This window comes from Columba livia, chromosome 14 (assembly GCF_036013475.1).
Source record: "Columba livia isolate bColLiv1 breed racing homer chromosome 14, bColLiv1.pat.W.v2, whole genome shotgun sequence".
NCBI classification, from domain to species: Eukaryota; Metazoa; Chordata; class Aves; order Columbiformes; family Columbidae; genus Columba; species Columba livia.
In genome coordinates, this window is record NC_088615.1 from 7,670,885 (window position 1) to 7,689,060 (window position 18,176).

At 47.8% G+C, this 18,176-nt stretch overlaps 2 protein-coding genes across 51 annotated transcripts; one reads left to right on the plus strand and one right to left on the minus strand.

Annotated features, from left to right (window-relative positions):
• Positions 1–758: 758 nt before the first annotated feature.
• On the plus strand, positions 759–18,172 carry HNRNPH1 (heterogeneous nuclear ribonucleoprotein H1). 50 transcript variants are annotated; one of them, XM_065029852.1, is made up of 16 exons: positions 1,372–1,399; positions 1,527–1,637; positions 9,051–9,110; positions 9,784–9,878; positions 10,083–10,220; positions 11,048–11,203; positions 11,398–11,541; positions 13,082–13,220; positions 14,221–14,399; positions 14,621–14,692; positions 14,766–14,905; positions 15,071–15,206; positions 15,372–15,455; positions 15,573–15,644; positions 16,723–16,815; positions 17,378–18,172. In XM_065029852.1, the coding sequence occupies exons 4-16, from the start codon at positions 9,875–9,877 to the stop codon at positions 17,500–17,502; spliced, it is 1,482 nt and encodes a 493-aa protein (XP_064885924.1). In that variant the 5' UTR covers positions 1,372–1,399; positions 1,527–1,637; positions 9,051–9,110; positions 9,784–9,874; the 3' UTR covers positions 17,503–18,172. The 50 variants fall into 50 exon arrangements, with proteins under 50 accessions (XP_064885901.1, XP_064885916.1, XP_064885911.1 ...); XM_065029877.1 differs by having other exon boundaries at positions 14,772–14,905; positions 15,594–15,644; positions 17,274–18,172; XM_065029861.1 differs by having other exon boundaries at positions 14,772–14,905; positions 15,594–15,644.
• On the minus strand, positions 2,346–8,457 carry LOC102091484 (deoxycytidine kinase 2). The gene is made up of 7 exons (XM_065029882.1): positions 8,117–8,457; positions 7,096–7,211; positions 6,502–6,695; positions 6,088–6,235; positions 5,521–5,636; positions 3,929–4,028; positions 2,346–2,639 (listed from the first exon to the last, which is right to left on the minus strand). Exons 1-7 carry the CDS (start codon positions 8,214–8,216, stop codon positions 2,616–2,618), a joined length of 798 nt encoding a protein of 265 aa, XP_064885954.1. The 5' UTR covers positions 8,217–8,457; the 3' UTR covers positions 2,346–2,615.
• Positions 18,173–18,176: the final 4 nt, after the last annotated feature.

The window sequence follows — 18,176 nt, forward strand, 5'->3', positions numbered from 1 at the left end:
CCACGAAGTCACATGGTGGGTAAACAACAGAGAACCTATTCACCATCATTATTCAAATGCAGTAAAGGGGACTAAAAAGACCAATCGGGCTAATAAAATGACATATAGTAAATATACCCCAGCGTATGATTATCAGCATACAAGAAGACAAAAATTATCATTAACTCACTGTTAAAAATGCAAAGGCTTCAACAGGAATTAGCAAAGGGATTTGGTTTACACTAACCAGTCAGAAACAAAGCTGTGAATAGCTGCCACACCTCCGCAGTCCTAAGGTCACCACTCACCTTCCCAAGCGCACTGGCTTCCTTACAGTTATTTTAATCTAAAGTTGTGTTAGCTGATGATTCTTTGTAACACTGTTTTGCAGAGGGATCGGTCTGGCCAGGCGTGAGGCCCATGGAATGCAGGGTGCGGAGGGCAGGAGGGGCCGTTTGTATCACCCTGCCAGGGATGCGGCCAATAAACCCGCCTCACCTAACTCCAGACAAACAAAGCGTCACTCCGAGAGCACGGTCTAGAAAGCTCAGCGCTGGCAGATTTTCAACCGCTGCCGTTACTCTCCCCATTGTTGGCACCTCCGCTTGCAAAAAGCCTCATGCGGCCGGGCCGCCCGACCAGGGGCCTCCTCGCGGCCGCGGCCGCCATCTCGGCGCAGAGGCCTCCCGCAGGCCGCGCCTCGTCCTGCCCGGCCGTGCCGCGGCCCCTCGCTCTGTGCCCCACCGCCTCCGGCGCTGGCGGCTCCGCCTGCCCCCTCTCTCACAGCGGAGCGGCCTGCGGCCTGCTCCCCGCGGGACGGGCCCGACTAGGCCGCTCGGCGCCCCGCCAGGCGGGAGGGGTCCGCCGGCCACCGTGTTCCCCCCGCGCCGGGAGGCGGAGCTCAGCCCACCTGACGGCGGCGGGCGCTGCTGCAGTGCGCGGAGCCGCCGATCGCCGCTGGCCGCCGGAGCTCCGCGGCCGCAGCCCGCCGTGAGCAGGGGTGCCGGGGGTGTGGGGGGCGCCATCGGCGCGGCGGGCGGGGAGGGACAAAGCCGCCGCCATGTTTGGGGTTTGGGTAGAAACACAGGCGAGGCGTGCCGCCGCGGGGGGGGTCGAACTCGGCCCGGTGCGCGATGGGGTGCGCGGCGGCTCGCCGCCCCCAGCCGTCCGCCGTGGCCGCTGCGGGACCCCCGGGGCGGCTGCGCCCCCCCCCGCCCTCCCCCGATCCTGTGCCCCCCCCGTCGCGGGGCCGCCGGACGTGACCGGCGGGTTCAATTTGTCGCGCTGCCATTGGCTGGCGGGTGCTGAGGGAGCAGGGGCGGGCGGTTTGTGACGTCAGGGCGCTGCGCAGCGCCGGCGGCCGGTATTTATAGGGGCGGAGGGCGCTGCGCAGGAGGAACAAGCAGGCGGGTCGGGCCTGGTAGGGCCTGCGGCTTCATCGCGCCTCATCCCTGTGGGAGCAGCGAAAAAGAGACCGAAAACCCTCGGTCTGCCTTCGCTGGCGCGTCTCTTCGGCGGCCGCTGAGCTTTTGTTTCCGTTTGCGCAGCGCCTGAGCGCCCTCGTCGAGCTTTGTCTTCTTGTGGCCCCTGTGGGGAAGGCGCGGCCAAGATGGACCCTTGTCACACCGAGGAGACCGAGGGCGAGATCCCCGGCTTGGGTAAGGCCCGGCGGCGAGGCGGGGGCGGTGGCGAGGAGGAAGCGGGGTGGGGGTGGGGGTGGGGCGGCCAGGCCGGTGCGGGTTGGGGGAGGGGCGGCCGGTCCCGCCCGATCCGGGGCTCTGGAGCTGCCGAGCCCCGGCTTTGGCGCCGGCTGGCGGCGGGAGCGGCGTGCACGGCCCTGGGAAGGGGGGGCGGCCGCGGGCCGGGCGGGTGGCGGCCTCGCGGCGCGGCCGCGTGCGCCTTTCCCCTCCCCCAACGCCGCGTGTGTCGTGGCGGCCGCGGCTCCGGGCGCTGCGGGGGGCGGGAGCGGCCATGGGGCTGCTGTCGTGTCGCGGCCTCCGCGTCCCGGCCCGCTCCCGCCGTTACCGCGCGTGTGGGGCGGCGCAGGGCTTGTTTACTCGGGGGGAAGGTCGTAAACAAGATATATTAAAACTGTAGTTTATTACAGGTGTAAGCTTTGTGGCTACAGTAACGATCATCCTTAAGTAGCATAAATGCTGCGAAAAGAGCAATTGAATAAAGCAGAAGTTGAAAGTAAAGGTTTCTGGACGCCATAACAGTCTCGTCTCAAAATGGTGAACTATGCTGGTTCTTGCAAAACAGCCCTGCCCGAGAGCCGGCTATCTCTGTTTACTGGGTTGTCAGCCGTTGATAACCAGTTAACTCCTCTCTTGTTAAAGCCAGTTATTAGGCAATAATATCTAAAATAAGGATTAAAAAAATCTTTATTAAACAGCAAAGAATATACATAAAGTATCAAAGCACCCCGTATTTGTTTCTTTTAACTATACAGAAAATTCTAGCAAAACCCACACAGGTCAGACAAGCAAAACAAAAACCAATATTTTGCACTTCAGTCTTGCCTTCAAATAAACTATACAAGTGCGACATTCAGTTAAATTGTTTAAGAATGCACTGATTGTTAGGTTTAACTCTTGAACTTCAGGGATTTGTTATTCGAGTTAATTTTCATGATCTTAGGAAGTCAGGAAAGACTTGACCTGTGAAAAGAAGCAGAAATATTTTATTCACTAAAAAAAAAACCTGTGACATCAAGACTTTTCTGTTTCTTTCTTGAGAAACAAGTGCTGTTCTGCCTCTGTGTGTAATTCATGACCTGAAATGCTTTTCAGTGTAGCAGATGGCAGTGGTCCCAAGATGTATAACTTAGTACTAGGTAAAACTGAGTAACTTAGTTATTAAAAATACTTGGATGGCATGTATGAGTGTAGTTTGGTTCATAACTCTCTAAGCTGTTAATTGCTAGTTTCTGTGAGGTTATAATTTACCAACAAAACTCCACAGCTGAAGACTGTGCTCCACTCCCTAATTCACATGGAGCTGTTCAACTGGGAGAATTTGGCTTGTCTTGAAGGAGCAATTCTTTAGCAGTCTTGAGTTTATGACTCAGAACAAGATGGGGAAAATGGTTGATATGGTTAGAGAGTTGGCCACTCTTCCATCTTAGAGAAACAGCTTTGTTGGGGCAGTGGGGGAAAGGGAGGTTTAAGTGTCCCTGAGTGAAGTAAGTCACGTTATAGCTCTGGACGGTTGGGAAGAGCCTGATGCCTTTTTAAGTTCTAGGGGGTTTGGTTTTGCTATGTGTGGCTGGTTTTTTTGTTTGTTTTGTGATTTTTGTTTTCTCCCTGTGGACTGGGCACACAGCATGTGGCTCCAGCTGAACATCATCTTTAGGCATTGACTTAAGTCCTACCTTTAATTGGAATTAGTAAACACCATTTTGACTCGAATGACCCATTTATTACCACCTTGTTGCCTTAAATGGTTATTGACTCTCCCAAATCTATTTAGAAGTGTCAGTTCATGCATTTAGAACTGTGTACAAGGTTCAGCTTTCTGCATTTGTCAGGTGTGTTGTGCTCTGTCAGGGAAGAGCCTAGATCCCCAGAATGCAAGGGGACATCAATAACTTTAAGAATTTTCTAAAGGCATCATGGCTGACATGAATTGGACAGGATCAATCTGTGAACTACTGAATGAACAGCGTGGCAGTGCAGATTTGGTGGAGAGTAGTCTGATTAGTACTTGCATCCCCCCACAATTGCCCCTCTTTAAGGATAATGAGGTGGGGTTACATGATTTTAATTATTATTATTATTATTTTTAAAGGAAAGCAAAATGCCTTTTCTTTACCCATGTAGCTTCCTAACTATGAGGGTGGCTGACTGTACTAGCCCTGAACAAGTACTTCATTACCAATTTTAAGAATGTAAATTGGTAACTTATAGCTAGTACTGCAGAAGAAAAGTGGATGAGGAAACATACTTACCTTATTTATCAGGTACTCCTGCTTAATCTTATCATTCTTAAAATCTTCATTGACATCCAAAACTAGAATGGGAATCTCTTTAAGGTTCTCAAAGTCAACTCTGTTATGTGGAAAAACATCATGCTAGTAAAAAAGGTATAAAGTACTGTCTAGAAAATCTAGCTCTTCCATTTGTTTTCCAAGCCCTCCTAAGGGTGCAGCATTGCTCACATTACCACTTGCACCTGAGATGTTAATGGTGATGCCCATGACGCAAGTATAAAGCCCAGGTCACTCCTTAATAGCTCTTGTATAACCCAGTCAACAGCATATCACCACAACTTTAATGTATTTTGCAAATCTGTCCTCCTAATAATATTGTACAAGTGTGTGTGGGAAGATAGTTTATTCTTTAATTTCCTTTACCTCTTTTGCTATGGAATGAATTATCAGGAATGTGATTTTTAATAAGAGGAAGTGTTTGTTTAAAAAATATCAATTGCTCTCTGTCTCCCCCATCTCTTTCTAGTTAACTACTAATCCATTTACTAAGGTGAAGTTTTAAAGCTTCCTTTGGTGGGGGTGGCCTCTTAAACGTGTAATAAGACTGGTATTTAAAATGGCTCAGAGATAAGCAAGACCATTTTGGCTACAGGTTAGGAGCAGATGGGAGCTGTAGTTGTGCAACTGCTTGTTTTGTTCTCTCAAAGCAGTAGTCACTCTGCTTCCTAAGTGTGAAAAGCATTTCTAAAATGCAGTAAGTATGCTGAACAGCTTTCTTGGGGTTGCAGACTTTAGTGTTCCTATCAAAAATACAGGAAATGCTTGCTCTCAAGTTTTGAATGAGTACATAATATAAACATTCCCAAAATTCCAAAAAACACATTGCTTTCTTGTTTCCTAAGCATTTCAGTCATCCTACATGAAACTTCAGAAAGTAGATGTCACAAATAACATACTTTTCCTGGAATTGTTTTGCTTCCCATTTGGTAGAGTATTTCAGGTTCCTCTAGGGGAAAACGTAAAGTCTGGCTTAGCATTTAGAGATTCCTTACATGAGAAGGAAATTAGGGGTGAATGTAGCAGAGATTACTTAGCCACTGTGTTTCTTGTGTGTAATAGTACCTGCCAAAAGCCTGTCTGTTTATTTTAAAGCTAGGATTAATATTTAAACCTTGTTGAACTATAGTAATCCTAGTTTAAAACTAGCTGGGGACTTGCCCTCGTGTAATAACTTACATGATCAGCCACCCAAACAGAGTCTCAGCTCTGTCCTACTCCAGTGTACTTCCAGTTAATAAAAAACTGCACAGCTTTCTAGTTGAAGCTAATGCTAGTTGAAGCTAATGCTTAACAGAGGCTTCAAATTAGATAAAGTTTCATCTCTTGCAAGTTTCTACTTCCCTGCCAACAGATGACCTTCCCTCTATGTATAACCTAGAGTAATTATCTCTGTGCCAAGAAACTTGGAGTGGGTCTAAAGATAAGTCCTTCCAACTGTGCCTAAGTGAAGCTAGACTTAAATCTTAGTTTTATCCCTAATCAACTTTAGTGTAAGGTAGTAAAGAACCTTGTTCTAAGTTGAAACCTCTCTACGAAAAAAGGGTTTGTACCTCATAGTCCTTTCGTGAAGCCAGGTTTCATGTTTATAGTGCAGGTTTTCCAAATACTCAAGTTCAATTCCTTGCTCCTCTTCTCTTCCCCGCATCTGTAGCCTTTCCATGCATTTCTGGAAAAAAGGTACAAGCCTGAACATTATACATGTGTTGAAGGCTAAATCAGCCAAACAGATAAAGTGGTCCTTAAATCAGAAGTACTAATTCTAGACATGATCAAGCATTAACTTCAAATAAATGAGTTAAAATCAGTTAAGGACTAAATGGGGTTGGAAGTTAAACTTGATTCAGAAGTTCAATTTCTGCCTTGGATCCCTGCTGAGAGGTGGATGCTAGCAACTGTAGCATTTGCTGGCATTGGAACAGTAGCTCAGCAGGGAGGGGTTTTCATCTGATCTCTGAAATCTGAATTTATGATAGGCTTCCCATTACATTTGGGATGGGGGAGCTAATTCAGTGTTAGTCGCTGAAGTATTATGTCATTAGTACTTAGTTTTTTGTATCCTCTAAAGCTCCTGGATACTGAAGTTGGATCTGAAATATTTTCATCTTCAGTGAACATACCTGAGGTGTGGTTCTTAGGTAGATCATGCCATCCAGTTCTATATCCGATTCAAACTGGTTCAAAAGCCATGTGTGCCAGTCCTGATAAATAGCCCACTCCGTTTCATTAATATTCCCAGACTCAAACAGGTTAGATGCAAATACATATCTGCAATGAAAGGCATTAGTCTCATACCAGGAATTACCAAAGTGATAAACCACTTCTCATTGGAACCAGAATTATGGTACAGAAAAAGGGCTTCCCACTCTTAGACCTGTAGAATACTCTTAACACCATTCAGCTCCTACCTGTTGAATCAAACCTGCTTCTTTCAGATACTAGTTTAATATCAAGGGTTTCCCCAGCTCCATGTCTTCGAGCATGAAGACCTGGAGCTCTTATTTGACCTCTTGTTGTGCTGTGAGAGTACTTACCTGTCACTGTACACAGATCTTTCAAAAAACTGCACTGGATGTTCTGCTTCACGTAGCTTGGCTGAGACAGGTTTTAATTGTGCTCTTACTCGGCTCAAGCACGCATAGGTCTGAAATGTGTAAGCCCATCTCGTGGGTTTATCATAGAGCATTTGAAGTAGATTTCCTCCGCTCTTCTGAGATGTTGAAAGTTCCTAGGAAACAAGAGATCTTATAACCAATTTATCTTTTATATCTAGATTTCTGGAATGTTTAAGTAAGAATTCATGGCCTTGTAATTTTTTTCCTTAGGAAAACACTTAGGCATAGGAACAAAGGAATTTGTTTCTCATCTGAGGGTGGTCCTTTTGACAGCCTCTTTAGAATAGCTTGTTCATGGAGTTCCACACTCTGTGATTTCTGTGGACTAGGGCTACTTTTTGGATTTACTAGCATCTTCCTAAGTAGCCTTCACAGTTTGAGTGTCTGACCAATGGGTAAGACAGGGAGGATGATTCTGGATGCTCCAGGCTAAGTATTTTGGCATGACTTTGTGGCCAGTCATTGCAGTCTCCTCTGTTCAGTCTCCCCAAGCCTCAGATCCAGCACACCTACCTCGTATTCATCTTCAGTGGTCTGGATGTTGCACCACTTGGCGATGGGTTCAGGGATGATCTCCCACTCATCGCTGTGTTTCTCTAGTAGCCTGACAAATGTTGACTTCCCTGCAGCTGCAGAAGATTTGAAAAGTTCACAGAGGGTGTAGGTCAGACTGTGATCTTACTGACAGAGTGGTGGTTGTGAGGTTTCTCAGAGGCTTTGGGCATTGTGGTGTTTGAGGTGTGGAGCTGCAGGGGAAGCCTTGGGCAGCAGGGAATGGGGTTGGGCGCTGGGGAAGGGCTGGCGAGGACCGCCTGCACCGTGCTGGTGGCCCGTTTCCAGAAAACAGGTTTAATCTCCGGCGCCAGCAGGCCGTGTCTGGGCCTGGCGCCCGATAGGGAGCTGGCGGGGCCGCGGCTGCGCCGCCATTTCAGGAGCGGGCTGCGCGCGCGGTGCGGGAGGACAGGCAGGGGGCGCTGCTGCGCCTGCGCGGCGCTGGGCGAGGGGGAAATGCCGCCGCGCGTGCGTGCCGCGAGCTGGCGCCGGCGGGCGAGCGGGTGACGCAGTTGCGGGCCGGGCGCGCGGGAGGCGTCTCGCGCTGCCGCCGCCATCGCCGCCGCTGCGGAGGCGCGGACGGCCACGGGGACAGGCGAAGGGCGCTCTGCTGAGCCCTGGGAGGATGTTCAGTCTCCTTAAAGTCCTCCCCAACACACGTCAGTTGGCCGCGGAAGAGGACGTTGCGTCCTTGCGGTAACGGACACCTGGCGTGTCCCGCCTGGGCAGAGCGGTGGCTGTGGACGACAGGGTGCCCCTCCCCCTACCGGGCGATGGCGCCAATTTCTGAGTGTCGCCGAGAGCGGGACTCGGCCCGGCGGCAGCGCATCAGCATCGGCGGCGCTTCTCCCTCAGCAGGATCCCCCGCTGCCCTGTAGGAGTCGGTGGGAAAGTCTCCCCAGCCGCGCCTTGGCCACCTGTGTCCCCGCAGGGCCCCCCTGTCCCCAGAGCCCAGCCGCCCCTTCCCCGCCGCCGCGCTCACCGATGTTCCCTTCGATGGAAACTTTCCTGAGGCGCTTCTGGAAGCTGGAGTCAGGGGAGCCGGCGGGGTTGCGGCAGTGCCGTTTGGCGGGGGTGGACATGGCGGCGCGGAGCGGCAGCACACGGGGCTCCCGGCTGCTCCGGCTCACTTTAAGTCTCCCGCCAGCCGGTGGGCGGGATGGCCGTGTCCCGCCACCACTCCCCGGGAGGAGGCGGAGGCGCTGCCCCCTCCCCCGTCGCGGCGGGTGGCGGCCGCTCCCGCTCCGCTCCAGCCTGGCCGGGGGAGCGCGGCTGCCGCTGCCCGCGGGGGCTTTGAGATGGGCGTGAGTGAAATCCAGCGGAGCTTTGTTCAGGAAGTTACGCTAAACCTGTTCCACTTACTGGTCTGATTTGCATTAATGTAAACAAGTTCTCGATGTTGTTTGATTTAGAGACAAACTCGAGAGTATCCTAGAGTATCTTTTTTTTTTTTTTTTCCCTTTTTCTGAAAGCTTTTGGGGGAGGTAGTAGTAGTTAGTAGTGTGGATTGGTATTTGTTAAACTCAGTATTTTACATAGTTACACAAGGGATGAGGCCACGCAGATCTGCAGGCAGCGCAGTGGCTCAGCCCGGGGCTCTTGGTACCAGCTGGAAAGGAAACGTTCGTGGGTGGAGGGTGAGGAGCTGCTCTTGGCGTGAGTTCTGACCTGCGTGGGCAAGCTGAGACATGCACTGCTTGTCTGTCCAGGGTGAAGAAAAGGGATGGAGGATTCTTAGGCTGTGTGACTGTAGTTATTTCTGTAACTTCTTTTTGCCTGTATAATAATGAGATTCAGGGTGAAATCTAGCTAGGTCTGGTGTGTTTGGAGGAGATGGGAGGGAGTTTTATTTTCCTTTCTTTTATGATAATTGTGACCCATGTCTCTTCTTTCCCCATCTCCTACAAACACACCAGGCTTCAGTGACCGAAGCGAGCAGATTGTTTCACGTGGGGTAGCGTCAGCATTTGAAGCTGGTAAGTGCTGGTTCCCGCACACCTCTTCGTTCAGCCGGACTCCTCACTCTGCCGTGCTGCTGCGGGAGGGGGCGACCGTCGGTGGCGGGACCGGCCCCCCCTCCGCGGACGGGGGGGCGGGGGAAACAGCCCGCGGGGCATGCGCAGTGTGAGAGCTGCGCATGCGCGCTGCTCCGCCCCGCGCTCTGCGCGGGAGCCCGCTCCGTGGCTTTGTTGGGGGTGGGGAGGTGGTTAGGCAGATGACGCATGCGCACAGGCTGCCGGGGCGGTGGGACCTAGACTAGCGAGGACGCATGCGCAACCTGTTGGGAGCGGCGCGGGAAGCGTTTGTGTGGCGGGTGTGTGTCCCGGGGCGGAGCGCAGTGGCAGCACAGAGCATGCGCAGCTGGGGCCCGCGGGGGCGGGGCAGGAGCCCGCCGGGTGTTGATGCGCATGCGCCCCGCCAGCGGCTCCCGGCCACGCCGCGGCCCCCCCGAGCCTTCCCGGGAGCCGCTCCCCGGCGGCCGCTCGCCGCTCTCCTGTGGGCCACGGGCGCCGTGCGCGTCGGCGGGGGCTGCGAGGCGTCGGGCCCGGCAGGGCGGTGTCTGGGGCTAGGGTTCTTTGTGCGGCGGAAGGGCCGGCCCGGCGGAAGCGGGAGCACCCGCCGCCATTTCCTAGCGCGCTCTCGCCACAGGCTCGCCCGCTCGTTGCCGCCTGACCGGGACTAGGCGCTCTCTGGACAGCGGATCAGGCTCGGAGCCCTAGAACCACCGCGGAGCCCCACCATGTGTGCGTGCGGGGACGGGGGCTGGGCGCGGGCCGGGGGGCGGGCAGGCGGGAGCAGCGTGTGTGTGTGAGGTGGGCAGCGGTCCGAGGTAGAGGAGGCTCGGGGGCGGGCGGGCGCAGGCCAGGGGGCCGCCGGGCGCTCTGAGGGGGTGCGGGTGGCGGCCGTGCTGGGCAGCCGCTCAAAGGGTCTGCTTTGGTCTTCTCCAGCAACCACAGAAGCTGAGACGGAGCAGAGCCTCACCCCCAACGTGATGCTCAACACGGAGAGCAGCGAGGGATATGTGGTGAAAGTCAGAGGGCTGCCTTGGTCCTGCTCCACCGAGGAAGTGCAGAGGTTTTTCTCTGGTAAGCAGAATTGGGCAGGGGGGAGGGGTGGGAAAGGTGCTGGGCTCTCTTGTCAGCTCTGGGTTTCTCCCGGGGCACCGGCAATGTAGTGAGAGTTCAGAAAGTGTTCAGGGCCCTTCAGTAGCTGGTGAGGTTTGTAATGCAAGAAGTGCCTCAGCTAGGATGCAGTGTGGAAAGCTGTGCTGTTCCTAGCTGGAACTGGGCACAAAGGGGCTTAGTCTATGCGTTGCTGGGAGAGCCAAAAAGGAGAAGCTTCCATTTTAAAGAAAACTTAGAAATTCTTCAGGTTGAACTAAATTAGTTTAATTCTTGCCGTTGTCCTAGTAGGCTTTTTTGTGTTAAGTGTTCAGTGTGTTGTGTGCTTTCCCCAAATTATTAGCATAAATAATGGTGATAAATGCACACTTTCTTAAATGGAGACTTTTAACGCTGCTTCAGCAGTTTGGCATAGCGGGTTAGTTCTAATTTAGTTGATGACACTTATACTGATTGCTACTACTCCTTGTTTTACTTTGTGTTGATGAGAGAGTCTGAGTTACGATCAAAAGCAGATAGCATTTTCAACTTGACTTCAGGCAGCAAAGCTTTGAAAATAGATATCTAATATGCATTTATCCTTAATGTCTTGCTAGTTTTCAGAGTTGAGAGGGGTAACTTTATTTTAATTAGCGCCTTAGTTTACTGATCACCATATGTTATAAGAAAAACACTGCTGATTTTATTTTCTTGAGACAATATTATAGTTTATTTTTTCCTTTTAGAATATCTGAAACTTTTACGAAAGTCACAATGTTCCTGTAATAATTCTGGCCTTGTTTCATTTTCAGATTGCAAAATTCTAAATGGGCCTTTGGGTATCCGTTTCATCTACACCAGGGAGGGCAGACCAAGTGGAGAAGCATTTGCTGAACTTGAATCAGAGGAGGATGTGAAATTGGCACTGAAAAAAGACAGAGAAACAATGGGACACAGATATGTTGAAGGTTTGACTCGGTCTAGTAACTGACTAAACGTATTTGTGCTAGATGGGTTTTTGGTTAATTGCTTTTCTGTCTCTCTAAAATGCATGTGAAAGGCCAAATGAACTTGTGTATCGTAAGTTGACTAGTTTCAAGGCAAACTACTTTAAAAACTGTTGCACATTCCAGAATGCATTAATTCTAAGTGCCTTTTACAGTTTTCAAGTCAAACAACGTTGAAATGGATTGGGTTCTGAAGCATACTGGTCCCAACAGCCCTGATACGGCTAATGATGGTTTTGTACGTCTTAGAGGACTCCCATTTGGCTGTAGTAAAGAAGAAATTGTGCAGTTTTTTTCAGGTATGTGGGATAAAAGTAGTAGCTGTAGAACTATTGGTCTATGCTAAAAAAAAAGCACGGATTGCCCAGTAGTACTTCAAACAGTATTTTGATGGGTTTTAAAAGTAAATAAGCAGTTTTCCATTAATTACCTGGCCTTGATTGATCCATTCTTAAAGTAACTGTTTATTAAATAACTGAGGGAACTCTGAAAAGCTGTCCTGTTTTATACTTAGTGGGACATGCTGTTCCAAGTAAGGATAGCAGAAAACAAGTGTCTCCTTCCCAAATTAAAAGTGACCAATTCAGATGGGAGGATATTTCTACCCCCAGTCTTAGCCCATTCACGCCATTCAGTGGAAGATGTAGAACACACTTGCTGTTGGGCTCAGCACAAGGAGCAGGAGCTGATGAGAGGGGCATGTGTCCTACACATGGTTGCTTTTAGAACATGGCTTCTTTTAGACTTAGTGTTGAATAAGATTCCAGGAAAGAAAGAAAGGAAAAAAATCCAACCTCCTGAACTCAATTCCAAATACAGATTTTTCCCCCCTCCCCGCTCCACTTCCTAGGAAGGGGGGAAACCCCTTGATGTGCAGCTTCAGGTTTTTATGGAGGAAGAGATAATGTCTTTTATTGACTCATTCTCGCTTTTTTGCAGGTGTTGTATTTTTTTAAGGAATTTTAATAGCATTCCAATTCAGAAGAATGAAATCTGTTGATTTATCTCAGATTTAACTTGTTAGTATATTCGAAGTAGTAGATTTTTAAATGTCAATGTTAAAATTAGCTGGAATGTTTTGCTGTAACAAGATATGCTTGAGCTTACTGTTTTTGCTTTAAAATACAGTAGAAATATTTCCAGTTTAACAACTTCAGAACTTGTTTTTTTGTTTTGTTTTCTGAATCAGTAATATATTGTGAACAAGAACAATTCCTAAGCATGTGCATTTTAAAGTTGTTTCTTACATGGTTAAGTAAATCAAACTTCAAAAGATGTTAATGTACTTAATATACAAAATGTGCCTCTTCTGTTTGGAGACTATGACTTTTGAAATTAGTTCATGGTTTTTTTCTTAATTGAGCACTCCTAAAGATGAAAAACAATAATGCTGAAACTTAATGTTTGCATAAGACTAATTGTTTTAACTGAGTGACTTCTAGTAAAAATACTTGTTATATATAAAGCTATTTAACTTGCTGTGTTCAAATTTAATTTATATTTAAAAGTTCATCTTAAATACTTTCACAGAATTGAAAAGGTTTGTAATAATATGTAAACTTCTTAATGCACCCTGCATTAGATGCCTTATCTGAGGTGTTGTCCGTGACACTCAGAATGTTTCTGTGCTCTGCAGGGTGTGTTAAGAACATAAACTGAATGGTATGTGATCATGGATCTCTGTTGACATGGTTTTTCTTCTAGTGTTGTAGAATCAACATACCATTCACTTACAAGTGTTAAAATTCTGGTGTATTTAAAGCTATAAGAAAAACTCATGACTGGGCTTGTGATGTTAATATTGCCCCCCTACTGGGGTTATTTGTCCTTGGGTTGAAGGGTTGGAAATCGTGCCAAATGGGATAACATTGCCGGTGGACTTCCAGGGGAGGAGTACGGGGGAGGCCTTCGTGCAGTTTGCTTCACAGGAAATAGCTGAAAAGGCTCTAAAGAAACACAAGGAAAGAATAGGGCACAGGTGGGGATGGATGGTTGGTTGGCTATGTCACTTTTCTTATGGTAACCAAGTAAATCCATATTCTCTCTTCTGAAAGTGTTAACATCCAAATAGAAACATTAATTTGGTCTCTAACTCAGCGATAAATAAAAGTATGGCTGATGTGCATGTGGCACAGGCTGATTGGCTTTACCCAAATTGGAAGATAAAATTGGACTATGCTGAATTGTGCTTTGGAAACCTGGTACTAACAGGAGTGCAAAACTGATAGCTTGAAAGAAACGAAGTTGAGAGACTATGGCTTTAACTTCTCAAATAGCACCAATTATGCCTTTAGCTCTAAAGACATGCACAGTACTCTTACTACCATAAGAAAATGTGATACTTTCTAAACTTGTTTTATAAGTTGAAATGTAACAATATTTCTTACTGTATTAATCTTCAATGTAATAAGCATAGCTTTCAAGAAATTGTCACAAAGGGTTTTTATTCTCTTTTACTTGTGACTATTTTTCATTGAAGCATGCACTTTTTGCCTACGCTGAATCACTGCAGCATAGGCTGGGTTCACTAGCACATGCAGAGCTTTTTGTAGCATCCTGATGGGTTAAAATCTTGGTGGAGATCGGGTTTTTAACCCTCTATTTACATTGCCATATGAGCAAAACAGTGCTGAGTTGAGCGGACATCAGTCCCTCCTATGTTTTTTTTGACTAACACTTTAAATTGGGGGGAGGTGGGTGGGGAATCAATGTTGCTCCCCCACCCTTAAGGCTGGGATACTGTGAAGTATGAGGAGCATGTAAACCCTTGAGTAATTGTAATTTCTTGAAAAAACACTGATTTGGAAGTAATGTAGTGCTTGTAATAGTATGTCATTGCCTACGTAATGTAAAGAAACCTGGCTTAAACTATACTGCCAGTTCTGAGGCTATGACTAAATGGCTTGTTTTAATGTAAAGCTGTGAAGTATTTGTGGCAGGAATTGAAGACTGACTTCTTTCTGTGGAAACACTTCTAGGTACATTGAGATCTTCAAGAGTAGTCGAGCAGAAGTGCGCACTCACTACGACCCTCCACGCAAGCTCTTGGCAATGCAGAGACCCGGTCCTTATGACAGACCTGGTCTGACACGCGGATATAACAGTCTTGGTAGAGGAAGTAGCTTGGAAAGAATGAGGCGTGGAGCGTATGGAGGAGGTAAGAACGTGGAGTCCAAGAGGGAGCTGCTCATCTGAGAAGCAGCGGCCCTTGGGCGTGGTAGTGTCTTCCCTGCTTTGTAACTGCTGGTTTGTATGTGTGCTTGGCTTTATTTCCTCTAGAAAAAATTGGATGTTGTAATACTAGTTGTTTGTAGTGTTTTCATGTATGTTGGGTTCTTTCTGTATTTGAAATGAACATGTTGTCCAATCTATTTATAGGTTATGGAGGTTATGATGACTACAATGGGTATAATGATGGCTATGGTTTTGGGTCTGATAGATTTGGAAGAGGTAAGAGATCTCTAATAGGAATAGTAACTGAACTTACGACATGTCTCAAAAGAAACTAAAATACATCTGAAAGACCTAGAATGGACTCTTTTCTCTGCAGGGATGTCGGACCACAGATACGGCGACGGGACGTCCACCTTCCAGAGCACGACTGGCCACTGCGTCCACATGAGGGGTCTGCCTTACAGAGCTACGGAGAATGACATCTACAACGTGAGTTCCAAATCTGCTGCTCCCTCACGTGCATGGCTTTAAGATCTGGTGGTTATTGGGCATGTCAGCTGCACTGCAGTTGATGAGTGTTCCTTTAGAGAGCTGTTGCAAAACTGAGCTGTTGCGTTTGGTGCGTTTTAATCCGTCTGACTATTTTGTATGTAGTTCTTCTCACCTCTGAACCCCGTAAGAGTACACATTGAAATCGGACCAGATGGCAGAGTAACTGGAGAGGCAGATGTGGAGTTTGCTACTCATGAGGATGCAGTGGCAGCCATGTCCAAAGACAAAGCAAACATGCGTAAGTGTGACTGTGCTGTAGACATAGCTTGGGAGAAAACACACTGCAGTGTGTGTGGCTGTTACTGGGATGCCAAAGGCTTTATTGCAGCCTTGACCTGCAGTGAGGCAAACTGTGCATGGGTTTGGTGTGAAATGGTCTCATGGCAAAACTCTTTTCTTCCAGAACACAGATACGTAGAACTCTTCTTGAACTCTACAGCAGGCGGAACTGGTGGTGCCTACGGCAGTCAGATGATGGGAGCAATGGGTACGTGTGAGCAGTCTAACTGCACTTCCAAACAAACCCTTGATATTTAAAGGAGCTGGCTCATCTTGTACAGCTCCTGTTTTTGTTTACACTCCTAACATAAAAACTGATATCCAGCTTTCTGTCTCAATCACGCAGTCAAGGAATCGGAAGGAGTAGTCCAAGATTGGAACACTAGCACGTTGGCAGGTATAGAAATGTTTTGAGGATATTTGAACAATTAACAGGTTGAAGAAGCTGTGGTGCCAAATGTGTGTGGGGGGCAATGAGGGGATTGTGGTGGTGTGGAAGTGAAGCAGCAGATGCCTGTTCTTTTGTTCTCCTCCCCTTTGTTCTTTTATCTTCAGACCAGAGCATAGTCTGGTGATAGAAGATGTATCTGTGGTCAGTGACCTGCTGTTCAAGCCTTGTCTTGGTGGGGAGGGGAAAATAGATTTGGAATTTATAGAAACTGTCTGAATTGTTCTAGCAAACTCCAAAAATGTTTGAGAATTTTAATTGTGTGTTTGCAACACAAGTCTAAAGCCACTCTCGTGTCTCTAAAGCAGATACGCTTCTTGATACCTGACTAGTTTCATAGAGATCAAGGTGGTGCTTGGTTTTGGGGGTTTTGTTTCTCAGGGCTGGTGGGGTGGGGGTGTATATGCAGGTATGTACATACACTGCTGCTTTTGTAGTGTTGTGATTACAAAACGTTTGAAGTTTCATGCTGGTACCTTAATGATGGCAAAAAAATGTTTGTCAGAGTATAGGCAAGTGATGAGGTGAAGGGCAGTAGGGACTAAGCTGAAGTAGAGGTCTCCCGTGGCAGGGCTGTGATGCACAACCAGTGTGGAGCAGCAGTGAGTCCTGTCAGGGCTGTACACAGAATAACTCCTGTCAATGAGCCGTGTGTCCCCTGAAGGGCTGGACACCAGCAGGTGCTGCGTTCCTATGAGGCGGCTTAAAGCCAAGTTTAAGTCTCTTGAGGTATTCTATACAACAGCAGATTGATCCTGCCACGTGTGGTCTGTAGAAACTGCAAAAGCAAACCCTTGCAGCAAGAGCTTGAGAATCACAAGCACTCAGTAATTCTTAAAGTACTTGTTGCTGCTCAAAGTAAGCAATCAGATTTGAGCTTGCTGCCATATCTATTGGGAATAAAGTTACCTGGGTGAGAGAGAATGGTAGTGCAGAGCAGGGGAGCTGTGTGGTGGAGGATGGATTTGTTGATAATGAGCGGACTTGGACAGGTGAGCTCTAAATGCGTTTATCCTTAACTTGAAAGGGAGCCAATCCAGTTATGGTGGTCCAGCTAACCAGCAGCTGAGCGGGGGTTACGGAGGAGGATATGGTGGTCAAAGCAGCATGAGTGGATATGGTAAGAGCATTTCTTCACTGGTTTTAGGTGGGCAAGTGCCGCTGGCTTAGTGTGCCTTGAGGTGCTGTTCCCTGGTGTTGGCCGGCCATGGTACAGGCTGGGCAGCACAAGCCCTGAAAGGCAAAGACTTGGCTGTTGTGAATTCTAAAACCCACAGAGCTGGGTGGGGAGGGGGCAGGGGTGGCGGGATTTGGGAAGTTCTTCTGGATGAAATGCCGGTCTCCAGACTTGTGTTACTCTGATAACTTCTCTGTGTGGAATCTGGAGAGCATGTGGCTACATGTGTACAAAGGGGGGGATGGTCTGTGGGAGGGGGGTGCTCTCCAATTCCACAGAACAGGGACAGAAACCCCAAATTCAAAGGGGGAGGGCAAGACAGCTGGCTCTTAATGAACAACCAATAAACTTTAATTTTGGGTACGGAGCTGTAAACTGACGCTTTGCAGTGTTGGGCACAGTGGCTGGTGTTTACGAGGTGGCGCAGCAAGGACAGGCGTTGGGGGAAGGATGCTACGAATCGGCCTGAGCCAGCTGTGAACCTGCTGTCGGTTTTCCCCCTCAGACCCCGGGAGCCAGGGCGCCATGAACAGCAGCTACTACAGCAGTGGGAACCGCGCGTCCATGGGAGTGAACGGCATGGGCGGCATGTCCAACATGTCCAACATGAGTGGTGGCTGGGGAATGTAACCAATCGCTGACTTTTGGTCGCATCTTTTTTTAAAAAACAAAACAAAAAAAAAAAACCCCAAAAAACAAAAAACTTTAACAGTTTTGCAATACAAGCTTGTGATTTATGCTTTACTGTAAGTGAATTGAGGATTGTTATTTTAAAACCTTTCAGGTTCAGTATTTTTGAACATACAAAAATAAACATTCATCTAGGATGTAATAACCAAGTTGAGTAAAGATTATAACTGTTAAACGATTTTGAGCGTTTCTCTAGTTTTGTTGTAGGAGTGTATTTAAGCAGTTAAGCGTATTTAGGTTAAAGCTGTTTGAATTACGTTAAATGTTGCTCTTATACCATACTACATCAACACTGTTTTGAATACATGTTGAAAGAGACATGCTTTTTTGTAAAGAAACAATATAGGAGCTGTGTCTGAGATTCAAAGTGAACATTTGGCATGTTAGTTCTAGTTTCTTTCTTTTAATATCCTGTAAGGCACGTTAAAGCTTTTTTTTTTTAAGTTAATGGGGGAAACATGTTGAGACGCAATACGGCTACTTTAGGATTTTGGTCTTGGTGTTCGTATAAAATTCTGAGGCCTTGATTTAATCTTCCATTGTATTGTGATTTCCTTTTTAGGTGTATTGCGCTAAGTGAAACTTGTTAAATAAATCTTCCTTTTAAAAACTGG

What these genes read in the sequence shown, in the direction of transcription:
- HNRNPH1 (XM_065029829.1), top strand. Translation starts at nt 1,589, where the DNA reads ATGGACCCTTGTCACACCGAGGAGACCGAGGGCGAGATCCCCGGCTTG. An exon ending in GGGCGAGATCCCCGGCTTGG is followed by an intron (nt 1,638 to 9,050) that starts GTAAGGCCCGGC and finishes CAAACACACCAG; the next exon opens with GCTTCAGTGACCGAAGCGAG. An exon ending in CAAAGACAAAGCAAACATGC is followed by an intron (nt 15,207 to 15,371) that starts GTAAGTGTGACT and finishes CTTTTCTTCCAG; the next exon opens with AACACAGATACGTAGAACTC.
- LOC102091484 (XM_065029882.1), bottom strand. Translation starts at nt 8,216, where the DNA reads ATGTCCACCCCCGCCAAACGGCACTGCCGCAACCCCGCCGGCTCCCCT. An exon ending in TTCCATCGAAGGGAACATCG is followed by an intron (nt 7,212 to 8,116) that starts GTGAGCGCGGCG and finishes AATCTTCTGCAG; the next exon opens with CTGCAGGGAAGTCAACATTT. An exon ending in ACCTAAGAACCACACCTCAG is followed by an intron (nt 5,637 to 6,087) that starts GTATGTTCACTG and finishes CCTTTTTTCCAG; the next exon opens with AAATGCATGGAAAGGCTACA.